The sequence below is a fragment of the Dendropsophus ebraccatus genome, chromosome 4 (assembly GCF_027789765.1).
Source record: "Dendropsophus ebraccatus isolate aDenEbr1 chromosome 4, aDenEbr1.pat, whole genome shotgun sequence".
Classification (NCBI taxonomy): Eukaryota; Metazoa; Chordata; class Amphibia; order Anura; family Hylidae; genus Dendropsophus; species Dendropsophus ebraccatus.
In genome coordinates, this window is record NC_091457.1 from 95,241,112 (window position 1) to 95,265,886 (window position 24,775).

The 24,775-nt window shown below is 46.8% G+C and overlaps 1 protein-coding gene across 1 annotated transcript; it reads right to left on the reverse strand.

Annotated features, from left to right (window-relative positions):
- Window positions 1-659: 659 nt before the first annotated feature.
- On the reverse strand, window positions 660-20,188 carry MAP1LC3B (microtubule associated protein 1 light chain 3 beta). The gene is made up of 4 exons (XM_069966298.1): window positions 20,046-20,188; window positions 3,969-4,024; window positions 2,773-2,879; window positions 660-2,244 (listed from the first exon to the last, which is right to left on the reverse strand). Exons 1-4 carry the CDS (start codon window positions 20,083-20,085, stop codon window positions 2,073-2,075), a joined length of 375 nt encoding a protein of 124 aa, XP_069822399.1. The 5' UTR covers window positions 20,086-20,188; the 3' UTR covers window positions 660-2,072.
- Between the last annotated feature and the right edge of the window lie 4,587 nt (window positions 20,189-24,775).

The window sequence follows — 24,775 nt, forward strand, 5'->3', positions numbered from 1 at the left end:
TGATTGTGCCTCTAGGTTCGGTCTCTATCTGAGTCAGGGGCAACTGAGCCAATTTAACTTTACATCACGTTTGATAAATCTCCCCATAGTCCCTTAAAAGAGCGGAATCTTGTTGAAGGAACTACAATGTAAAAATGTATGGACTGAAATCTAAACTCTGACTTTGTCTAGTTTTTTTCCTTAAATGGGAATACCATAGTATAGCAGTGACTACAGTGTCCTTGGAAGCAGTCTCTACAAGAATCTCTACAAATCCAGTGCAGGAAGATAATAAAGAATCTATATTTACCTGTCCCCATGCCCCCAAAGTGCTGCCTTTCCGCTCACTGATGCCCACCAGCCTCCTGCAATGTCACAAACTGGCTCAGGAATGTCTGCTCAGCCAGTCAACAACTGGGAAGGGACACCGCTGAAGTCACTGGGTGGCCAAGCAGCCCTTCCCGCCAGGTCGCGATGACACAGGAACCCAATTGAAACTGGAGCCCAACGGCAGCGGGGACAGGTAAGTATTGATTCTTTAAGTACCCACACTGTAGTTATCATTTTGGCCAGACTTCTCCTTTAACACATGATAGCAATAATAATAACAACAAACCACAGTAACAAAACTACAATCAAAAGAGGAGAGGGATGCAACTTATTCACATAAAAGGCAATAATATATAAAAAAGAAAAACAAAAAACTTTATTTGTACAAGAAAACAGTAAAAGAACAGAAAGCAAAACAAAATATGAAAACGCCATGTTATTGAGTATGAAATCAGTCAATCTATATTATGTCTAGATTTCATAAGGCTACAACAAAAATAAAGTGAAATACGTGCATATTGGTATTATCTGTGAATTACGTGCTCTTCTGCACAATGCAATCCAACATATTGCTCAGTCAGTTCTTAGGTCAGGAAGTTGATTGAACCTCTATAATAGTACATCCCTCTAGTGTCCTATCTACAATGTACTGACGCTACATCTTCATACTGCTCACTCCTAAATGCTCCTCAGCAGGGTCAGTTCTGCATCAGGACACATTTATCTTACTTCACCCTTTTCTTGCTTTGGTTAAAGTACTGTATATAAGGGAATCTTTGCATCATAGATGCAGTTCCAGAGGGAGCAATGTGGCCCATAGAGAAAAGGACCCCATTTGTAGTATGAACCTGCAAAGGCATTCCCCTTTATACATTACTACTGAATTATGAGTGAAGTGAAACTGGATCCATACTCTACAAGCTCTAGGAGTATTTAGGGATGGATGATCTACAGAATTGGGGGTTGCCGTTTAGCTACTTGGATGTTCAGCACACTTAGTAATGCCACCTGGTGTGGGGTTAGAATTGCTTTACATACATAAGCATTAGGGAAACACTAGCGTAACTCTAATAACGATGAGAAATGTACATATAAACATGCCACTGTAACCACACCTTTTCTGCTTCTGCCGCAGCTGTCAACACAAGCCAATTTATTTTCTATGCCAAAAGGAAACTTTTTACTAGCAATATTCCAAACCTTGAGTATGATACTGAGCTGTTACATTAGACCATTAGGACTGGGCATTATTTACAGAATTACAACACAAACCAGGGTCCCTCAGTCTGCCGAGCTGCATCAGAAAGCGACAGCATATAAAGGGTTTGCTATAAATGAATCTAGGATATTATATAGGGATATACTGATGGCCCCTAGCACAGTGTACAGCTTAAAAAAATTATGGGTCAATAAAATTAAGTAATCTGTTCACTTCTTCATAGGGCTGGGCTGACTCTGAGATACAACTGGCATCTCATTGTCTTACAGCTACAGATTTCCTTGTTAGTAGGGAAGAGGAAAAGATCACATTACACAGCATATAAATTAGGCCTTTTCTGGCATTAAATAATATATTTTTAATTCTACGCATTTATCCAGAGGCACTCTAAAATTGTATATGATTTTTCAGGTAGCGGGAATACATATAGATCTACTCAGAGAAAAGCTGCAGTTTGTTACTGTTTTCTCATAGGACATAGCCAGAAAAATGATTTAAATAAAAGAAAAGATAAAAATAAAAGTGATGGATGCAGTGGTGGCATTTATGCATTTTTCATTCCAAAAGTCTCCTGTGATGCATAGACCATGTAGAGAAATCCATCCTCATCCTTTTCACGCTCATAAACCTCGGAAATTGGCGTGGAAACGCTCACCATACTGTGGCCATTCACTAGCAGGAAAAAAGCTTGGTTGGCATTAAGTTGTAGACGTCTCCTGCAATACCATGGAAAGGAGAAATGTCACATGAAGTACTTATTCAGGACAAGAACATTTGCCACTGGATTTCCCATGGAGAATATGTAAATAAACAATAAAAAAAAATATTAAGATCTTCAGTTCTGAATTTTACTGCAGGTTTAGACTTCCCCATTAAGGTCAATGAGGAAAATCCTCAATGGTATGTAGCATATCTCATTCATCCTGAAATTATTTTGAGTTGCACTATATGGTATCTGTCAACACTGGAGGACATACTGTTCAAGACACTGAAACAGCAGGAAGATGTTAGTCATACAATTTGACAGATATGAATCCAGAAAACTTGTGAAAGCATGTTCTGTACAGAGGAGGGTACTGTGACCTGCTGCTACTACTGTACTATAGCTATGCTGTGATTAGATTACATGTATGACAGGTGTACATTACTGTATGGGTATAGACAAGAACTGAGACGGGCTGTATTACAGACAAAGGGATTTATAACACTGGTAGTAGACGTTTATCGGAAATGTTGTATCTTACCTGATAATTTTAATAAGTTCACTCATATTAACATGATCTGGGACAAGAAATTTGGTTTTGTCCAGCACTGGGAGCTGCTTCTCCCCCTTGTACCTCTCGATAATCACCTGTAGGAGAAAATAAGAGAATACATAATTGTTAAATCTCCAAAATGCCTTATGCTCAAGGTTAGGGATTTTCTACACAGACCTTAATTTTCACAAAAGCTGTTCCTGCCCATGTAACCAATTTTGCAGCCTTGTTGCAGTTGTTTGTGACAAAGCCACCCATCTGATGCTCTGTTGTAGAAGCTGCTTCAAAATTGGAAAAACTGGGGTTTTCACCGAAGTCTGGCCCTGCTCCGCACATAGCCGACGTCAATTGTCTACTACAACTCCCAATTTGACCACAGCATCTAAGTGGTTAAATAGCAGGAGGGGACACAGATTGTCACCACGTTCCCCATCATCCCCCAATAAATAACATAGACTATATAGATTTGGTATTGCTGAGAGTGGTTTCCTGCATGCAGCAACCATGAGATTGACTGTCCTGATCTGTTTCTTACAATACCTAATACTTAGGCATATGGATGTGGATTCCTGTATGTCGCTGTCTGTGGAAATTCCAACTGTCTGTAAACCTGGCTCTTTTTATAATTCTATGCAAATAAGACACTTATGTCACCGAGGAAAAGACAAAGGTTACAAACCCTGTACTGCTTCATAAAGCGGTCATATGACTGAGTGGGGAGGTCACTGGAGGAAAAGCCATCTGGAGAGGCCTGAAATGTGATCCTTCCAGGCTCAGCTGTCTCAGTATAAGCTCTTTCTGTTTCCCCCTCCTCTGCTCTGAGTGTTGTGATGGTGTGAGATGCTGCACAACACACAATTAAAGGGGCACTAACCCTCCTAGCTTATAATACTGCAAGTGCATTATAAGAGGAATGACATCACTAACACATACAGATATAAATATAATGATTTATATTGTATGATTGATGTCCATTTCCCATTTCAACCTTACATTTTATAGGTTTTCTCTGCTTAATTATATCTTCTTATAAGGCATTATAGGAAGACAAAAAAAATCTAAGATTTTGCAATAGCCATCTCCAGCTCTTGGCTCTTCAAGGCAGTGGGCAGGAGCAATCTACTTTCTGTTCCCTAATGTGAATAATGATCATGTTTGGTCAGTAAAGAAGGTAAATCACTCACCGGGATTTTGGTTGGATGCTGCTCTCTGATGACCCTCACATCTTCCACTCTTTGCTCTAAAACATTAAATTAAAAAAATTCCATCAGTAATGTATATAATGTTCCTATCCACACAATTAGAATTTCCAAATATGCTTATGTATGACCTTATGACTGTCTCTATACATAAGATAAATTGTCTGAGAATTAAGGGAATGTACACAGTAATCTATATCCCCAAGACACAGCCCCCCCCCCCAATTACATGAACACACTCAGAGACCATTCCATCATAGGGATAAGATGTCACATTAGTAACAGGTGACAGGCAGCATCACACACCTAGTGTCCTCGGGTTACCTGCCCTCCATCTGCTACCTCAAAAGAACTGTCAGCACCCTGTTCTTTTTTCCACTTTACACACAAAGGTGTCATCACCAATCTAATTTAATCAACAATTTAACCTATAAAGGGGTACTGATCAGGAAGTTAAAAGTTTTGATCGGTCCGGGTCTGAGTGTCCAGACCTGTACTGATCGTGAGCTGGGAGAAGACCTCCCTCTCCTGGCTTTGTGTCACGTGATGAGCCGGGCTTCTAAAGTAAGTCTAAATATTGAAACTGACATGGCAAGTTTCTATTGATCAGAACCCATTTTTCAAACACTTATACACTCGTACTCATTCATACACTCATGCACTTTCTCTAATCACCATTAAAGGGGTTGTCCGGCAGTCTGCCTTTTTTGATACACTGCTGCTTGTGCACATACAACCATAAACATGTTATCTTTACCTCATCTTGGAAGTGGAGGCTCTGCGGTCAGCGGGGGACACCGGTGACACCAGAGAAGGACACAGAGGGGACGTGGAAAGGTAAGCATAACATGTTTTAAATGCACGAGCTGCTGTATATTAAATAAGGCCGACCGCCGGGCAACCCCTTTAAGGAAGAGACATTGAATTCTAGTCATTTAACCCATTAGGTGTCATGGTCAGATCCCAACCCTGGCACCTATGTAATTTCAGAGAGAGCTTCCTCTGTCACCTTCCTGGCAGCTACACAACATGACTGCAAGGTGCAGCTGGGGAACTAATGAAGGACCCCAGGTCACCCTTGTACGTACACCTAACAAGCCCTGTTTCAGGCAGTGTTGTACAGGGTGCTTCTTCTGTCCTTTTATATGGCCTGATATGGAGCCATCTACAGATGCAAAAGAGCACTGATCAGCAAGATCAGTGCTCATTTGCAGTGCCTTTACACGCAACAACTAATTGTGCTGTTGGGCTGCACAAACAATCCCTGTATTATTCATGCAACCATTTAAATAATATTTCCATCAGCCACACATTTCCTTTTTACGCAGAGAAATGTGCGACTGATCCGAAATAATTTATAGGGCTGCACAAATAATAATACGTTTTATTTATATAGCACCAACAGATTCCACAGCAATTTACAATTCTGGGGGGACATACATAGACAAAAAGAGACATAACAGAGATACACATGTAATTATCAAACTATACACAAAAAATGAGGGCCCAGCTCACATGAACTTCCAGACTATTAGGAGACTATTATGTCACAAAAGACGCCATAAGCCAAGGAGCACACGTTTTCCTGCTCCACAGCTGATTGTCAATAATCGTTGTCAATAATCGGTCCCTGTAAAAGGGTCCTAAGGGTTATGCTGCCAGGCAAAATACACTATATTACAGTAGTAGTGCAGTTTGTTATATGAACAATTGCATGCCAAAGTCCAAATAAAGGACTTATAAAAAGTAAAAAATTTTAATATCTTGAAAAGGGCGCAGCGTGCATCGTGCACCATTTTTGTTAAAATGTATGCCTGGTCTATGTCCATCTTGAAAGAGTTTTATTACCATTTATGCTGTTCCTATAAACAAGTCTCTTGTTGGGGCTATTTTTTCTTAAAAGTAGTAAGTGCAAAAGCTTGGTAGGGTCTGTAAGTAATCTCTAAGGCGTCATGGTATTGAGAGTAAAACTTCTACTTGGCTGCAGTACTGTGTGCCCTCTTCTTCTTATTCCTTATAGCTGCAGTTGAAAATAAACAGGAAATGTCATTGTGATTTTGGCTGCAATGCGTGAACCCAGTCTTACACTTAAAGCGTAACTGTCATTTCAGGGCCATTTTTCTGAAAACATTAAATATCAACAGTTCAAGCGATTTTAAGTAACTCTGTAATAGGTTTTATGTACTAAAAGCGTTTCCTTCTGTAGTGAAAAAGCAATCTCCCAGCCTCCCCCCTCACATCAAATGAAGCAGGATTTCTGTCTCCATTATGTGGCTATGGAGAGGGGAGGGGCTGTTAGGAGTGACTGAGCACGGAGCAGTCCTGCACAGCACAACACCCTGCAATCTTCTCTCAGTAAGTTCATAGATAAGCACTGACCTTTCTGACACCTGAATTTAGCGTTTTAGGTGCCCAGAGAGTCTACAAACAGCTGACCTTCATGTCACCTCTTCCTGCTCCCTCATCTCCCTCAGCCCCTCCCCCCTTCATAGGCTTACAATGGAGAGAGCAGGACCCGTCTTCACTGGCTTCTCTGTAATGAAGACGTGTTTGCCTGATAAATGCACAGATAAGAAGTCAGGGGGGGAGGCTGGGAGATTGCTTCTTGAGTACGGAAGGAGGCTTTTTTGGCTGATGAAACCTATTACAGAGTTTCTTAAAATCGCTTATACTACTGATTTCTGCAATAAAAAAAATATGACAGTTACGCTTTAACCCTTAGACGACCCAGGGCGTATAGTTACGCCATGGAAGTCTGTCCCCAGACGACCTAGGGCGTAACTGTACGCCCTGGGTGTTTCTCCCGCTATGAAGCGTGCTCCGGAGCGGAGCGCGCTTCATAGCAGGTGGGGGCCGGCTGCAATCAGCAGCCGGGACCTCACCGGCAATGACACGCTGCAGCGATCGCGCTGCCGCGTGTCATTAACTCCTTAAACGCCGCGATCGCGGCGCGACCGCGGCGTTTAAGTGTGAGTGACAGGGGGAGTCCCCTGTCACTTACCGATCGGGACCCCCGCAGTGTGACTGCGGGGGTCCCGATCGGTAAAACGGGCCGCCGGAGGTCTCTCACCTGCCTCCGTGCGGTCCGATCGGCGCTCTGGTCACTGAGCCTGCACAGGCAGGCTCAATGAGCAGAGCGCCGATAACACTGATCAATGCTATGCCTATGGCATAGCATTCATCAGTGTAAAAATCCAAGTACTGTATGTACAAGTCCCCCAAAGGGACTTCAAATGTGTAAAAAAAAAAAAGTTAAAAACACTAACACACTACCCCAAAACCCCTCCCCCAATAAAAGTCTAAATCACCCCCCTTTCCCATTATATAAATAAAACATATAAAAATAAATAAATAGATAAACATATAATATACCGTAGCGTGCGTAATTGTCCGATCTATTAAAATATAACAAGCGTCATTGTGACCGGTAAACGGCGTACACGAAAAGAGGGAAAAAAGTGCGCGGATTACCGATTTTATGTTACATTATATATATAAAAAAATTAATAAAAAGTGATCAAAACGTCCGATCTTCACAAATATGGTATTAATAAAAACTAGAGATCATGGCGGAAAAAATGACACCCCATACAGCCCCGTAGGTGAAAAAATAAAACCTTTATAAGCGTCACAATAGTCCCATTTTATTTATAATTAATTGCCAAAAAAAAGGATTTCATTTAAAAATATATATAACATTAGAGAATCTGTGTAACCTGCATATGGTTGTGTTCGGACTGACCTATAGAGTAATGGTATCATGTCGCTTTTACCATATAGTGCATTACGTAGACACAGGAACCCCCCAAACGTTACCATATTGCATTCTTTTTTGCGATTTCACCAATTTATATCTTCATAAATAATATATTTGGAATTCCATCATACATGTTATGGTAAAATGAATGACGACATTACAAAGTACAACTATTCCTGTAACAAATAAGCCCTTACATGGCCTGTAGATAAAAAACTGAAAGTGCTGGAGCTCTTAGAAGGGGAGGAGGGGGGGGGCGTGGCTTAGCCATGGAGCTGTGAGGAAGCAGCGTGCAGAGCTCCGGGTCCAGCAGTGCAGTTTTTGCCGTTTTCCCCCTCCTGTCTGGCCGCCGCACACATGCCTAACAAGAAGGACAAGAGCGTGGACCCCATCAGTCACCCGGTGACCCGCTCCGCAAGTTCCGTTACGCGGATTGACCGCTTTTTACAGCTCACCCGGCCCGACGCTGCAGAAGCCGAGAGATCCATCATGGCGCCGCCGCTTTCCCAGCCGGCCATGCGGGAGTCTTGTTCCGCCTCAGCCTCCAGTGCCATGCCACATGCCGGTCAGTCTGTCCCGCAGGGCCCTAGGGACCTCGACGCCCGGCCGCCTCTCTCCCAGACTCCTCCGCCCCGAGGCCCCGACCCACAGGCGGTGGACCGCCAGCAAGGTACTCTCGCCCACTCAGAATTTCAGCTCCTGAGAGAGCTAATACAGGCGCTCCCGACCCGCACTGACTTAGACTCTGTGGTCCAGCGCATAGAGCAAGCCCAGCAGCACGCCATTGCCTCAGTTCGCGCTGAGGTGGAACAATTGGCGCAACGCACCTCCTCTACTGAGGACGCTGTGGCGGCCATGTCTGACCGGATGACCTCCCTAGAGCGCGATATGGCGCGCTCCCGGGCGCACACCCAGCAGCTCTCCCTACTCCTGGATGACCAAGAGAACAGAGGGAGACGGAACAACATTCGCCTGAAAGGTCTCCCAGAACGGGCCCAGGAGGATGATCTGGTCCAGCGGGTAACCGAAATCTTTAATATGGTTGCTGCGCGCCCCCTGGACTCCACTTTCATCATAGACCGAGTCCACAGAGTAGCCAGGCCCCAGCTGGGTGACGGGTCCATACCCAGAGATGTGCTGTGCCGCCTACATTATTACTCCGATAAAGAGCGCATCATACAGGCTGTGCGGCACTCTGGAACGGTTCAATACGAGGGGGCTCAGATTAGGCTCTTTCCGGACGTCTCCCCCCGCACCCTGTATATGAGGCGTCTGCTCCAACCTGTGCTGACGGCCATCAGAGAGTCCGGGGCCACCTACCGCTGGGGTCACCCCATACAGGTGTTAGTCCGACGGGGCTCGGCCTCCTTCACCCTGCGTCGCCACGCGGACCTCCCACAGCTGTTTGAATTCCTGGCCATCCCACCGGTTTCGGTCCCTGACTGGCTGGCAATTGACAGACCGGAGCCATCCCATCAGCCTCCCCGGCGCCGCCGGCTTTCTTCCTCGAGAGGTGCCCCGCCATCCCCGGGTCCCTTCGGGTCGGATAACATGGACCTGTCGCAGAGCATGCCACGGGAGGCTTGAACGCTGTCATGGGTCTCTCTTCACTCCCTCCTGCATACTCTTGGTGTGACGTGGAACAGTGACGCTCTCTAACTCTTCTTACCCCCTGGGGCTTACACCACCTACGTGACCTCATCTGGGGTGCCTTGCCCTCCCATGCCACGCCACCTACGACCGTTAAAGTGTTTGGTTGACCGTTTTTCTCCTTTTTTGCTTTTTTCTCCTTGTTTTTTGGTTGCCCCCTGGTCATCTCTCACCTATCTTTTGGTGGCCTTAGACCTCTAGGGGGGGTCTCTCACTGTTTTACTAGTTTACATTGTCCATATATGTTTCAATCTGTGCAAAAAATTTTTTTTATTGTCTGGAGGGAGGGGGAACTAAGTTGTGCCCTGGTTCCGCGCGGTCGGGGCCTCCACCCCGAATGTTACGGGGGGCGGTTCCCGGACGTGGCGGTTCCGGAGATTGTTCCACTGTGCTGCTGGCCCGGAGCCGGCTCTTATGGTTTTCTACATCCCCATTCTGTCCTTTTCCACCTTTCTTCTCTGTGGGCCTCTCTTGGGCCTTCCTTTGTGACTTGCACTTTGGTGCCCTTTCTTCCCAGGCGTTAGCCGTCCGCCTCTTTGGGCTGGTCCGCCTTTCGCTTTTTTTTTCTTCTTCTCCTTTTTCTGCCTTTTCTGGTCTCCTCTTCCTCCCCTCCCTTGTTTCTGTCCCCTTGTTTCCCTCCCCCCCCTTTTTCCCTTGTCCTCCCCAGTTGTGCCTGTCTGTCTACACTCCCTCTTGTGCCTGTTGGTTGTCACCCCCATGTCGCGGCGGTCCCAGACAGTGCTGAGGGTCGGCTCCCTTAATGTGAAGGGGCTACACGACTGTGGGAAACGCTCAATTATGTTGAACCTCTTCAAAAAACGCAACCTGCAAGTTGCTTTTGTCCAAGAAACCCATATGATGTCCTCTCACAAATTCTCATTGTCTAATTCCTGGTTTCCATTTGCTTACCATAGTTTTTCTCCGATACAGAAGGCTAGGGGCACCTCCATTCTGATCTCGCGTTCCCTTCCTTGGGAACTGATGGAGTCTCGCTGTGATGATGAAGGCCGATTCCTATTTGTTAAGGGTCGCATCTCTACGCAGGTATTCACTTTCGCTTCTCTATATCTCCCAAACTCCGGCCAGGCCAGCGCTCTGGAACGCTACCTTGAGGCCCTTGATGAATTTGCAGAGGGGGTGGTGGTCCTGGGTGGGGACATTAATGTTGCCTTAGACCCTACTCTCGACACCTCTAAAGGCTTCTCCCATATGAACCGGGCCACCCTTAGGAAAATATCCACGCTCCTGAGAGATTACCAGTTGATAGACTCCTGGAGGCTGTGCCATCCCAGTGACCGAGACTACTCTTTTTACTCCACGCCTCATGACTCATACTCCAGGCTGGACTACTTCCTTCTGAGACACAGGGATCTGGCACTCCTCCTGGACTCCTCAATTGATAACATCACCTTTTCAGATCACGCTATGATCCTCTTACAAATTGCCCTCCCCTCTCCCTACCCGACACAATGGCAGTGGCAGCTCAACCCTTCCTTGATTCAGGACATAGCGGTTTTGGCTGACCTGAAGAAGGAACTCGCGGAATACTTCCGCCTCAATGACACTGCGGACATTTCCCCTATGACCCTATGGGAGGCCCACAAATGTGTCGCTAGGGGGGTGCTGGTGAGGCATGGGGCCCGCCTGAAGCGGGAGAAGTCTGCTAAGACATCTAAACTTCTACGCCGTCTCGGTGAACTGGAGGCAGTCCACAAACGAACATCCTCCAGTGAGGTGCGTGGAGAGTTGACGCGGGCCAGGGAGGAGCTGCGCACACACTTGAATGACAAGGCTAAAGCTACACTCACCAAATGTAGGAGACATTTTTATGAGTTCGGGAATAAATGCGGCCGAACATTGGCCAGGGCTTTGCGGGCCCAGCGGTCTCGCACATACGTGCCCCATATCTCAACACCTCAAAACGGCAAGGAGCACCTGCCTGTGGAGATTGCCCGGGTGTTTCGGGATTTCTACGCTTCCCTCTATACCTGTGACCGTACCAACCCCCTGACTCTCAGTGCTGCTTTCAGATCCAGGATCCAGGCCTACGTGGCGGAGTCCGGCATGCCTCGCCTATCTGAGGAGGTCTTATCGGACCTTGAGGCCCCTATTTCCTCCACTGAGTGGCAGGAGGCTCTGAAGGCTACCCAAGCAGGGAAAGCACCGGGGCCGGACGGCCTTACACTTAACTACTATAAAGCACTTGAATCTCTATTAGCCCCCCACTTTTTAGAAGCCTTCAACTCCTTGTCCTCCGGTGTCGCCCCCCCCGCGGATACGACCAGGGCGATCATTGCCGTAATTCCCAAGGAGGGGAAAGACCCGGCGCAGTGCGCTAGCTATAGGCCCATCTCGCTCCTGAATGTAGACCTAAAACTCTTCGCAAAGATCCTGGCCTCGCGGCTGGCTCATCCCCTGGGGGGCTCCATTCACCTGGACCAAACCGGCTTCTTGCCTGGACGGGAGGCCCGGGACAATACGATACGCGCAGTTGACTTGATCCACAAGGCCAGGGTAGATGGAACCCCTCTTATGCTCCTATCAACTGATGCAGAGAAGGCCTTCGATCGAGTCAACTGGGTGTTCATGGAGGAGACTCTCCGGGCTTTGGGTCTTGGTACTGCCTTCCTGTCTTGGGTCCTGGCCCTTTACTCTAACCCGTCTGCGGTGGTCCGGGTGAATGGAGTCCTATCTGAGAGCTTTTCCATTGCCAACGGTACTCGTCAGGGGTGTCCCCTCTCCCCGCTCATCTTCGTTCTGTCACTGGAGCCCTTCTTGTGCAGAATCCGGGCCTTGCGGGACCTGGGGGGGATCCGGGTGGGGGAGACCATGCACAAGGTGGCAGCGTACGCAGATGACTTGCTGTTTTTTGTGTCCAATCCCGCCACATCCTTGCCCGTCTTGATGCGTGAGTTGGAGACGTTTGCCTCTCTTTCCAATTTCAAAGTAAATTATTCTAAGTCGGAGGCCCTCAACGTCTCCCTGCCGTCTGGCGTGGTCTCCCTCCTCCGGTCCTCGTTCGGGTTCAGGTGGGCAGTTGGATCCATAAAGTACTTGGGCATCTGCCTTCCATCTAACCTTGCTGATCTGTTTCGGCTTAACTTCCCCCCCATACTGGCCCACATCCAGGCCTGCTGCCAGTCATGGGGTTCAGGTACCTTCACTTGGTTTGGCAGGTGCTCCATTTTTAAAATGTCTCTCTTACCCAAGCTCCTCTATGCATTCCAGTGTGTGCCAGCAAAGATCCCGAAGGCCTTCTTTAAGGCCCTCTCCTCCATACAAATCAAGTTCATCTGGGGCTCCAAACCGGCGAGATTGAAGAGATCACTGCTGTGCAGGGCTAAGGCACATGGCGGAGTGGCTTTACCTGATATCCAGAGTTACCATCTGGCGTCCTCCTTGGTGAGGGTGATTGACTGGTTTCGCCATGGGCCTGTCAAACAGTGGGTGGGCATTGAGCAGTCCTTCACCGGCATCCCCCTGCGACACATTCCTTGGCTGCCGCGCCGCTATCTAACAGACCTAGTGCCCCATCCGTCTATTGGCCCTCTGATCGCGGCATGCAACGAGGCTGAGACTCGTGCTCGCCTCGCTCCATTCCTTTCCCCAATGCTACCCGTGTTGGGCCATCCCGCCTTTGCACCTGGCCTTTCGGATCCAGTATTTCGTGTCTGGGCCCGGGAGGGGAGGGGCACAGCCTCGGAATTTAGGGTTGGCGCGGCCTGGGCGCCGGTTGTGGACCTTGCTGCCAGGTCTGACCCAGCCCCTCTGGGGTTCTGGCGAGCTAACCAGCTTTCCCATTATCTCCGCACGTTGCCGTCCCCTGACCAGATTCCCTCCTCGAGGACGTACTTCGAGACACTGTGTGATGGAGAGGGGCCTCTCCGGCACTCCCTTTCCCTGATTTATAGGGAACTGTTGGTACCACCGGACTCTGAGCCCCCTCCCTTCTTGGTCAAGTGGGAAGAGGAGCTGCAGTTGACGCTGACCCCGGCCCAGCGCTCTGACATCCTCACTATGGCTCATAAATGCTCTATCAGTTCCCGCTTCCAGGAAGCTGGATATAAAATAGTCTCGCGCTGGTATAGGGTCCCCGTTAAGCTACACGCAATCTGGCCGGAGGCCGATCCTACCTGTTGGAGGTGCGGAACCGCGGAGGGCACGTTCCTACATATTTTTTGGTCCTGTCCCTCCTTGACCCAGTTCTGGACCACAGTTCAGGAGGTGGCCCGAAAAGTGTCCGGGGCCACTGTGGACTTCTCGCCTGCTCTCTTCCTTCTTCATCACAGCGACATGTCTCCCAAAAAATACCGCCGGTCCCTCCTACGCTTTCTTGTGATGACGGCGAGGGCCTGTATTCCCCTATATTGGAAACGGGTGGAGGCTCCCCCTATCTCTCTCTGGATACGGAAAGTGAATGAGGTAATGAGAATGGAGGATTTGACTGCCTCCCTCCAAAACTCCAATTCTCGGTTTTACCGGACTTGGTTTCCTTGGACGGACTTTCAACAGTCCGCAGATTACGCTATGCTCCTCAGAGAGCCCACACTCCCTGCGGAATGAGGGGTTCGATCGTAGCAAACTCTGGGCCTCCGTGTGTCTGTCTGTTTTCCCCTTTGTTGTGTCTTGTCCTACGTCGTCCCCTCCTCCCCTCTTCTGTCCTTCCCCCTTCCTTTTCCTACCCCGACCGCTCCAGGTCGCCCCACGGGGCCTTGGAGTGGACTTACTCCTTCTTTCCTCAATTATATTGATTGTGAAAATGGTTGTGGGGGCCGGTGACGGGATGCCCCGGTATTCTCATTTTCTTATAGTGTCAGTTATAAGTTGTCTGCTCGTGCATTTTTTCCCGCCTATTCTTAGTGGATATCCGAGCTGTCAGTCCAATGTTTGGAATTACTGCAATCTGTCCGGGGCTGCGTCCCCTATACTGGCCTGCCTGTGGTGTTTGTTAAATAAAGAATTTATAAAAAAAGAAGGGGAGGAGGGAAAAACGGAAACACTAAGATCAAAATTTGCGCGGTCCACTGGGTCATTTTGGGCCTGGTCCTCAAAGGGTTAATGTGCACCAGTATTGGTGTCTATTAGAGAGGAGTGAACTTCGAGTATGTTAGAATTTATCCAAGCCTGAACATTGTTACCCATAGGCTGTATCAGTGTTTTTCAGGATTCCCTAGGGCACCAATATTAAACAGCAAAAAACACAAACCTACCCTGGCTTACATTCCCAGTCTCTGCACACGGTAATGGTTGCTGCTTTGCAGATAGGCCCTTTTACATTATCACTAAACCACTTTTGCCTCCTTTACAGGTTATTAAGATTCCCTGGTGGTCACTGTCTCTACAGCAACTACAAGAGAGCTTGCTATACAAGGGAAGGAAAAGCTTTACACTGTCTGTGTCTATATATCTGGTATCAGAAAACTGTATTTAACCCTTAAAGGACCCGGCCAATTTAAATTTTAGCGTTTTTGTTTTTTCCTCCTTGTGCTTAAAAGGCCATAGTACTTGCATTTTTTCACCTAGAAACCCACATGAGCCCTTATTTTTTGCGCCACTGACTGTAGTTTGCAATGACAGGCTGAATTTTTTTCATAAAGTACACTGAAAAACCCCCAAAAATTTCAAAGTGTGGTGAAATTGGAAAAAAAACGCATTTCTTTTGTTTTTTTGTTTTTTTTTTGTTTTTACGTCGTTCACCCTGGTGTAAAACTGACTTCTTATATATGTTCCTCGAGTCGTTACGATTACGACGATATGTAACATGTATAACTTTTATTGTATCTGATGGCCTGTAAAAAATTCAAACCATTGTTAACATAAATATGTTCCTTAAAATCCCTCCATTCCCAGGCTTATAGCGCTTTTATACTTTGGTCTATGGGGCTGTGTGAGGTGTCATTTTTTTGCGCCATGATGTGTTCTTTCTATCGGTACTTTGATTGCGCATATGCAACTTTTTGATCGCTTTTTATTAAAATTTTTCTGGATTTGATGCGACCAAAAATGCGCAATTTTGCACTTTGGGATTTTTTTTGCGCTTACGTAATTTACCGTGCGAGATCGGGAATGGGATAAATTAATAGTTTGGGCGATTACGCACACGGCAATACCAAACATATTTGTTTATTTATTTATTTTTATTTATAACGTGGGAAAAGGGGGGTGATTCTGACTTTTATTAGGGGAGGGGGCTTTTTACTAATAACCACACTTTTATTTTTACTTTTACACTAATACTAGAAGCCCCCCTGGGGGACTTCTAGTATAAGTGCACTGATCTCTCATCGAGATCTGTGCTGCATAGATATGCAGCACAGATCGATGAGATAGGCACATTGATTGCTTCCGGCTGCTGCAGCCGGAAGCAATTGAGTGCCAAGCTGGGATCAGCGCCATTACGGGAACAGCTGCATCAGATTACTGTATTAGCGGGCACGGCGATCGGACCGTGCCCACTAATACCCGCGGTCCCGGGCCACGAGCGGCACCCGGGACCGCGGCGGTTCAGAGAGCGGCCCTGCTCGGAACACGGGGAGGCGGCCCTGGACGTACGTCCAGGGTCGACTAAGGGTTAAAGAAACGTGCCATAACAAATTGTACTGGCTTCAACGTGCTTACACACGATTCCCCCCTGACAGGAAGCGGTGTAGTCCTTTATAATTCAGGTGTAGTATTGTCTTCAGATCTCAGGTTCCTACCTCTCTAGAGACAACACATCGTTCTCTGCTATCTCATAGGTGTGGATCTTGTCTCTGAGCTGTATCCCCACCCCTCCGAGTGATGTCACCACCACTGACCAGCCCCTACAACCTACGTCACTATCTCACTGTCATAAACAAATATGTTTATTGGGACATTTGGGGTGAGTAAAGTGTGTTTACAGCATGCAGCCAAGTGATAAATGATGCTACAGAAAGAGGGATAAATGCAGCAGGAGCTGCAACCTCTGCATGGTTGCAGTAGCTTGTGGGTTGCATTACGCCAGGTAGTTTGACGTGGCAATTCCTGCTTGTGAATCCCATGTAACCACAGCCTTAGAATGCCTTTACACAGAGAAATATATCTGACAGATTTTTAAAGCAAAAGCCAGGAATGGATTTAAAAAGAGGAGAAATCTCAGTCTTATCTTTACGACCTGTTCTTTGTTTTACAGTCCGTTCCTGACTTTGGTTGAAAAAAATCTGTCAGACATCTTTTGGTGTAATAGGTCCCTTCTATTCTTGATCATTAATTCAGGTTGTTGTTTTACAACAACCGCCGTTGTTATGTAATCAATACGTAGTGGGAACATAGCCTTAGGGTCCTATTACACTGAGTGATTTTTAACGATTAACGGCAAACCATCGCAAACGAGATAGTTTATCGTTAACCTGAAATCGTTCACCATATTACACAGATAATCGTTAGTTATGATCGCTATAGAGATCGTTACTATGATTGTTCATTGTTTTTCTGGGATAAGAAGGAATAAACAATGTACAATTACACTGAACGATTAGTGAAAAAACGCGGAACTTGAGCGAACGAACATGGAATTACAGCAAACGAATAACTATAACTTTAGGTTCAGATCTAAATAAACGATCAATGACATACCAACGATTTTTCGATCGTTGCCTGCAATTACACAGAACGATTATCGTTTAAATTTGAAAAGTTTAACGATTTTTCACACGATAATCGTCTTGTGTAATAGGGCCCTTAAAGTGAATTTGTCAGCTGCAATTGACTATTGGTGAAGAAATGAGGGTGTGGTTTCAGCCATGTACTAAATACATTCTGAACTCAAACATGAAAACATAACCTTAGGCTGGTTTCAATCACAGTTTTCTGTGCTGTTGCTGTTTAATTACTGCAATTACTGCTAATTTAAAGTCTAAATTATTGAATAGCAAACCAGTCCTTGGTTACTCCTGTCACGTTATTATACCCCTGAGTCCAGATACTACTCGTGCCTTGAAAACAGGCAGGAGACAGGGGTCAGGGTATGTGCAAACTATGGAATCCTGGCTCACCCCCGCTCGCGGCCACATGCATATCCGCCTGTTCCATAATCTCCATTCTATGGTAAGGCAGAATCCAGAGTCCGCACAAAGAATGAACCTGTTGAATGAATCTGCACAGGAAAAAGGTATAAATCTTTCCACCACCTTTTCTCTTAAAGTGTACTTGTCATGGCCCGATGCCAGATCATCGACTTCCTCTGTTCATCCGGAAGTTCAGTTCTCTATGGGATAGCAGCATGCTATAAGACCATAATGCATGTGACCCCAATAGGATGCATGTGACCCCATTGCTTCTCTGTATCCATGGAGACACAAACTTGTGGATTAACAGTGGAACTCGCTGATCTGGCAGCAGGCCATCATGACAAGAACACTTTAACTCTCTCTATAAACTACAACAAAGATAGCCACAATCATGCATGGCCACCTCATCTATTACTTTTTGGCGTGCCACACAGGGGTCCAGAGAACATCATTCTGACAGTATATTGGGGGTACTTGAGATGGCTACAAAGTGAATCATTGGTCCGTACCCTTCTCTCTGCCAATACATATGAAATGCTGTCACACACAGACATGCATGTCTGTAACCACATCTTGGGACAGGACAAAATGGCATCATGGACTGCAGGATATCCACCCCTGATTAAATACTTGCTATACGTGACTTATGAGTAAACATAGTAAAAATTGTAAAGACGCTGGTAATTGCAGCAATAAGTAAAAACAAACATTAGAATGTAAGCTAAAGTCTCCTTTAACTATTGCAAGCAGCCATAGAACTCGACGATATCACATATAAAGAAAGTGAAGCTCAGCCTGTGACCTGCTGCTGGGACGGCTGCCTGCCCTATCATTTCCCTGACCTGTTGTTATACAATTACCATGGCTGATGGACAAGGATAATGTCCCTGTTAGAAGGAGGCGGCTAATAGCGGACACGTCCTGAACACTGCGTCCTTTGTTGTTCTGTAGAAAGCCCATCATTTTCCCCAAGTAAGCCTGATCTGCCAGCCTCAGTGCTTTCCCTTATACCCTCAGCAGCTTCACACTTCATGTGGTATATGTGGCGCTTGCTTCCTGCCTGAGGCCTGTATACAGCACATTGTGGTTAATGGGCCAACAAAGGAACCTGCACCAGAATCCTGCAGTGATGACTTCATCCACATAACTGTGCAACAGATGACAATGTAACCCACAATCCGCCACAGGCCTAACCCGACGCAGTGCAAGCCCACCGTATGCAAAACCCTCAGAGCAAGGAGGTGGATGGCCCAGTAAACAGCCAAACTGGGCACTACCATACACCAACATGGGTCATGTTTCTGACCAGGGGGGGTGGGGACATCTCTAGGTTCTGTCACTTGGGCCACTGTCAGCTAGCAGCACAGAAGGACACACAAAGAGCATTAAGCAGCCAGAACCTAAATCCTGCACTCCAGGGAATGACCTAGAAAATGCCAGGGCAGCACTGCGACTAGACTGTCCTGCAGCCCCCTCCTCTCTTCTAACAATCAGCCCCCAAGATCTGGTCTGGCCATGTTACAGGGGGTTGTACAATAAAGAGGGGTGATGTGAAGTCTTGTGTGTGATGCAGGCCCCATCCCCCCACAGCCCTGCAATGTCTCCTCTCCAGTATGATTTCATCCTGTCCCCCACCCCTTTAATTCCACAACTGTGTTTCTACTGCAGGGCCTGGAGACTATGGCCTGCCCTGTGCCCCCCATCCTAAATACCCCTGCCCTTGTTTACCACTGATCTATATGTATATAAGGTGAGGCCATCCCTATGTATACCTGACCAGATCCAGTGATGTCATGTGTCAGCCCCAGCAGCAGGACACGGGGGCATTAACTCTTTCACTGCCACAAGCCATCCTGTGCTACAGCTCAGCTACATGGCTGCTGCTTCTATTCCATACACCAGCCCAGACAGCAGGTGGCCCTAGACAGGGGCCTTCCGGGCGTCTCCCCTGCTCCTGGGCCCCCCTGCCCCCGATCCCCCACTGCCCCCCGATCCCTCACTGCCCTCGATCCCCCACTGCCCCCCGATCCCCCACTGCCTCCCGATCCCTCACTGCCCCCGATCCCTCACTGCCCTCGATCCCCCACTGCCCCCGATCCCCCACTGCCCCCGATCCCTCACAGCCCCCGATCCCTCACGGATCCCTCACTGCCCCCGATCCCTCACTGCCCCCGATCCCTCACTGCCCCCGATCCCCCACTGCCCCACGATCCCCCACTGCCCCCCGATCCCTCACTGCCCACCGATCCCTCACGGATCCCTCACTGCCCACGATCCCTCACTGCCCCCGATCCCTCACGGATCCCTCACTGCCCCCGATCCCTCACTGCCCCCGATCCCCCACTGCCCCACGATCCCTCACTGCCCCACGATCCCCCACTGCCCCCCGATCCCCCACTGCCCCCGATCCCTGGGGTCTTAGCAACATTACAGACTATTTACCCAGAGATACAAAGTAACAGCCCCAGCGAGGGGGCAGTGGGCGGGGGTAACTCTTTGTATGCCAGAAGGGAGATCCTTGGGCCAGAGCATAACAGGATCGACATTAACCCTTGCAGCACCCTGGCCACAACCCAGCAGTCCATACGGCACTGTGACCCTATTCATGGCTCCCAGGACTCTTACCTAATGTCCTTCTCTGCTTGAAGGTCTTTTCTGAAGGCATCTTCGTCTATGTGGTAAGAAGTAAACACTGAAAGCAAAGCTGCGGCCCCTGTCCTGTCGCCTCCTCCTGCCGTGCACTGTCTGCAGAGCCTGCCCCGACCATGCAAAACAAAACACTGGCCACTGACGTCAGCGCTGACGTCACCCGGATGCCTTCCGCCGCCATGTTGAGTGTGGCAGGGAGCTCTCAGTCACGTGTCAGGTGTCCGTGCCATGCCTGGAATATGTACAGAAGTAGTGGACGTGACCAGACAGTGAAATATGAGGGTGACTTCATGCAGCGTGAGGACAAAACAACCAGTTCCCAGTGTGTGCCAGGCTCGTCATAGGGAAAACACGCTGCCATATCCTGCTTAGCGAACGTATCATTAGAGCGGCAGATGAGTTGGCTGCTGAGCGGCACAGAGGCCAGCACATGGATGCCCGACAGTATGGCCGTCATACTGTGTATTAGGGAAGTTCTGTACATGTGGGGGCACAGTGCAGAGTAACCAGAGAAGAGACCATGGGGGAAAGAGGTAGCTGACATATAGCACAGTATGGTGGGGGCTGCCTGCTAATGCTAGCCTCACATACACTGCTCAGCAGTCAGTATCACACATCATAGGCTTATGCTGGGTTTACACGGAACGATTATCGTGCAAATTTGCACGATAACGATCGAATTCAAACGATAATCGTATGTGTAAACGCAGCGAACGACGAGCGAGAAATCGTTCATTTTGATCTTTTAACAGGTTCTTAAATCATCGTTCGCAAAAAATTTGCTGATCGTTCCGTGTAAACAGTCGTTCACTGATTTTTCCTATGTGTGAGATAGGCTTAAGCGATTGCAAAACAAATTTTCTGTACGACGTATCGTTCCATCTAAACGCTGATCGTTATAAAAGAAAAATCGTTACTTAGAAACCGTTAATCGTACAATTGGGCGAATTATCACTCCGTGTAAACCCAGCATAAGATACAGGCAACAGCAGCAGGGTTATACACACGACTCAGCAGATTATCACTCATTATAGGATTAGATACACTACACAGTAGACTATCACACATGTGGATACACTATACAGTAGACTATCAAACATGTGGGCACACTATACAGTAGACTCACACATGTGGATACACTATACAGTAGACTGTATCACATATGATGGATACACTATACAGTAGACTGTATCACACATGATAGATACACTATACAGTAGACTATCACACGTGGATACACTATACAGTAGACTATCACATATGATGGATACACTATACAGTAGACACACATGTGGATACACTATACAGTAGACTATCACACATGATGATACGCTATACAGTAGACTATTATATGATGGATACACTATACAGTAGACTGTATCACACATGATGGATACGCTATACAGTAGACTGTATCACACATGTGGATACACTATACAGTAGACTATCACACGTGGATACACTATACAGTAGACTATCACATATGATGGATACACTATACAGTAGACACACATGTGGATACACTATACAGTAGACACACATGTGGATACACTATACAGTAGACTATCACACATGATGGATACGCTATACAGTAGACACACATGTGGATACACTATACAGTAGACTGTATCACACATGATGGATACACTATACAGTAGACTATCACACGTGGATACACTATACAGTAGACTATCACATATGATGGATACACTATACAGTAGACACACATGTGGATACACTATACAGTAGACTATCACATATGATGATACGCTATACAGTAGACTATTATATGATGGATACACTATACAGTAGACTGTATCACACATGATGGATACGCTATACAGTAGACTGTATCACACATGTGGATACACTATACAGTAGACTATCACACGTGGATACACTATACAGTAGACTATCACATATGATGGATACACTATACAGTAGACACACATGTGGATACACTATACAGTAGACACACATGTGGATACACTATACAGTAGACTATCACACATGATGGATACGCTATACAGTAGACACACATGTGGATACACTATACAGTAGACTGTATCACACATGATGGATACACTATACAGTATCACACATAATCAGTCGGACTGGAGGATCCTCCGGTGGGCCCCCAGCTATAGAACCTGCACTAACACAAACTGTCATGTCGTTTCTCAATGGTTCTTCATTGGTGGGCCCCCAGGATCATTTCCTCTGGTGGGCCCCAGATACCCCAGTCCGACACTGCTCATAATCAATACACTGGCTCAGTAGACAGTATCACACATAATCCGAACACTGGCTCAATAGACAGTATCACACATAATCTGAACACTGGCTCAGTAGACAGTATCACACATGATTAATACCCTGGCTCAGTAGACAGTATCACACATGATTGATATCCTGGCTCAGTAGACAGTATCACACATGATTGATATCCTGCCTCAGTAGACAGTATCACACATGATTGATACCCTGGCTCAGCAGACAGTATGGCACAGGACAGATTTTATACCATCAACGGCTGAGCCTTTGGCCAGCAGCTACTGTTTCTCCTCATTCCCCACCTACATTCGTGTGGAGAGAAGAGAAGCCCCTGCCAGACCCCTCTGGTAGTAGGCCTATCATGCCTGAAGAAAGGATCTGGGGGGGGGGGGGGGGGGGCTTATAGACACTCTATTTGTGAATTGTAAATGCTTGATGTCTGTATTAGTGGCTCCCGGAGGATGAACGGCTTCCATAATTAGCTCCTGAATAGCTTCTGACCCCAGGGGATGTGGACAGTGAACACAGGAGGCACTTCCTGTCTATTATGAAGCTGTTTATCCCAAGATCACTGGTATCAGAATACTGTACCTTGGTTTAAGAGCGTTTAAGAGCTCACAGTTTTTCAAAATTGTAACTTGGTTTAAGAGCTCCCTGTACTGGGTGGGAGCACGAGTGGAGGAGGGGCATGGCCTGCATAGGGTGGTCTACAGCACTGTACTCTGACCCAGAAAGTCTCCCGTACCTTCCAAATCAAAGCAGATCCACTTCAGGCTGGGGCTTACATCAGGGGACAGGACTGTGGAGGTAATCTCTTCATAGCTGTGACCCCTCTCTCCCCGGACAGAGAGTGCTGCATGTATGTGCCCACATCTGTCCTGCTCATTCCTTCATGCTCCCTGCAGTCTCTGTCAGCCCTTGTTTCCCATCCTCTCCATTACTGTACAGTAACTTGTGATATCACATATTCTGCTGTTTCTGAATGTTTGTTTCATTTGTTTTACATGTTATTCAGAATAATAAATCATTATTTTTGGGGTGTGGAACCAATTGTCTGCATTTCTATGATTTCTTATGGGAAAATTAGCTTTGGTTTAAGAGTAGATTTGGACTACAAGCACAGTCCCAGAAAGAATTATGCTCGTAATCCAAGGCACCACTGTAATTCAGTTATTTTACAGAGCACAGACATCCATAGGTTTATGTACAATACAAGCTAAGGAGAAGAGAAGGAGTTCACACCTTTATCAGTCATCTGGGTGGCATTTACATCATGTAATCTTAAGGCCCCATTACACAAAGCGATTATCGGCCGTATTTGGCCAATAATTGTCTCCTGTAATAGAAGACAACGATCAGCCGACGTGCACCATGTCATCTTAACATGTTGAAAAATAAACTATCTAGATAGCAGCAATATTCTGCCGTCGCACCATGTAATGGGAGTGGCGGCAGCAGACCACCACTATCTTCCACGGGCTACCCGGACGATCTAGTGATCACCTGGGCAGCTCTCTGCGCCTCCTCTTCCGGCTCTTACCCACTTGCTGTTGACACCTGTAATAGCACCAGAAGTGAGCAGGGAACGAGGAACAAGAGAACCCTCTTGTCGCCGAGTGTAATAGGGGCTTTACTCTCATCTGAAGGCCACTCATCAGAAACATGAGGGCCACATGTAGTACCGAGCTGGTCAATTTAAAAGATCAGCTAATTTTTCTTACCATAAGATCAAAATGAGTCTCATAGAACTGTAAATTAATCCTGCAGAAATCTATGGCTGTGCCCCTGACGCCCTTGTCTGGTTGCTTACAGAAGTGTAATAATGTCACCAGTGCCTGGCATTGTTGGAGGGACACTGTTAAGGCCCTATTACATGGAGCGATTTTTGATGAAAAATTTGCTAGAATGATTGAAAATGAGCGATTAGCTGTCTGTGTAATAACGCCCAACAATCAAACAGCAAATGAAAAATCTGCTTTTTTTTTTTTTTTTTTTTTCAACATGTTGAAAATTTATTGTTGGTATTTCGCAGACTGTTCGTGTGATCAGTCGTTCACCAATAAAACATATTGTGTGGGTTGTCCTGAGGAATAATTAGCGACCGTTAAACAACGTTAAAACGATCATTCATTGCAGTAATCGGTAATAACCTCAGAATCATTCGCTACAAAATCACTAGTTTTCACCCATGATTGATCGCTATAGCGAATCTTTAAACGATAATTGCTACGTGTAATACGGGCTTTAGGTGTAGTGATCCTATTTATCCATGTACAGATAGATGAGCAGACAGCTGCCACACAAAAGATGGCGGTGTGACTCTGAAATAGGCAGGCACTCTCCGCCCATAGGTTATGGTCTTTGAGACAGTGAGTGGACCATATTCCGGTGACTGTCCCCATGAGGCTCGAGCTCCAGCCAATCAGCATTGT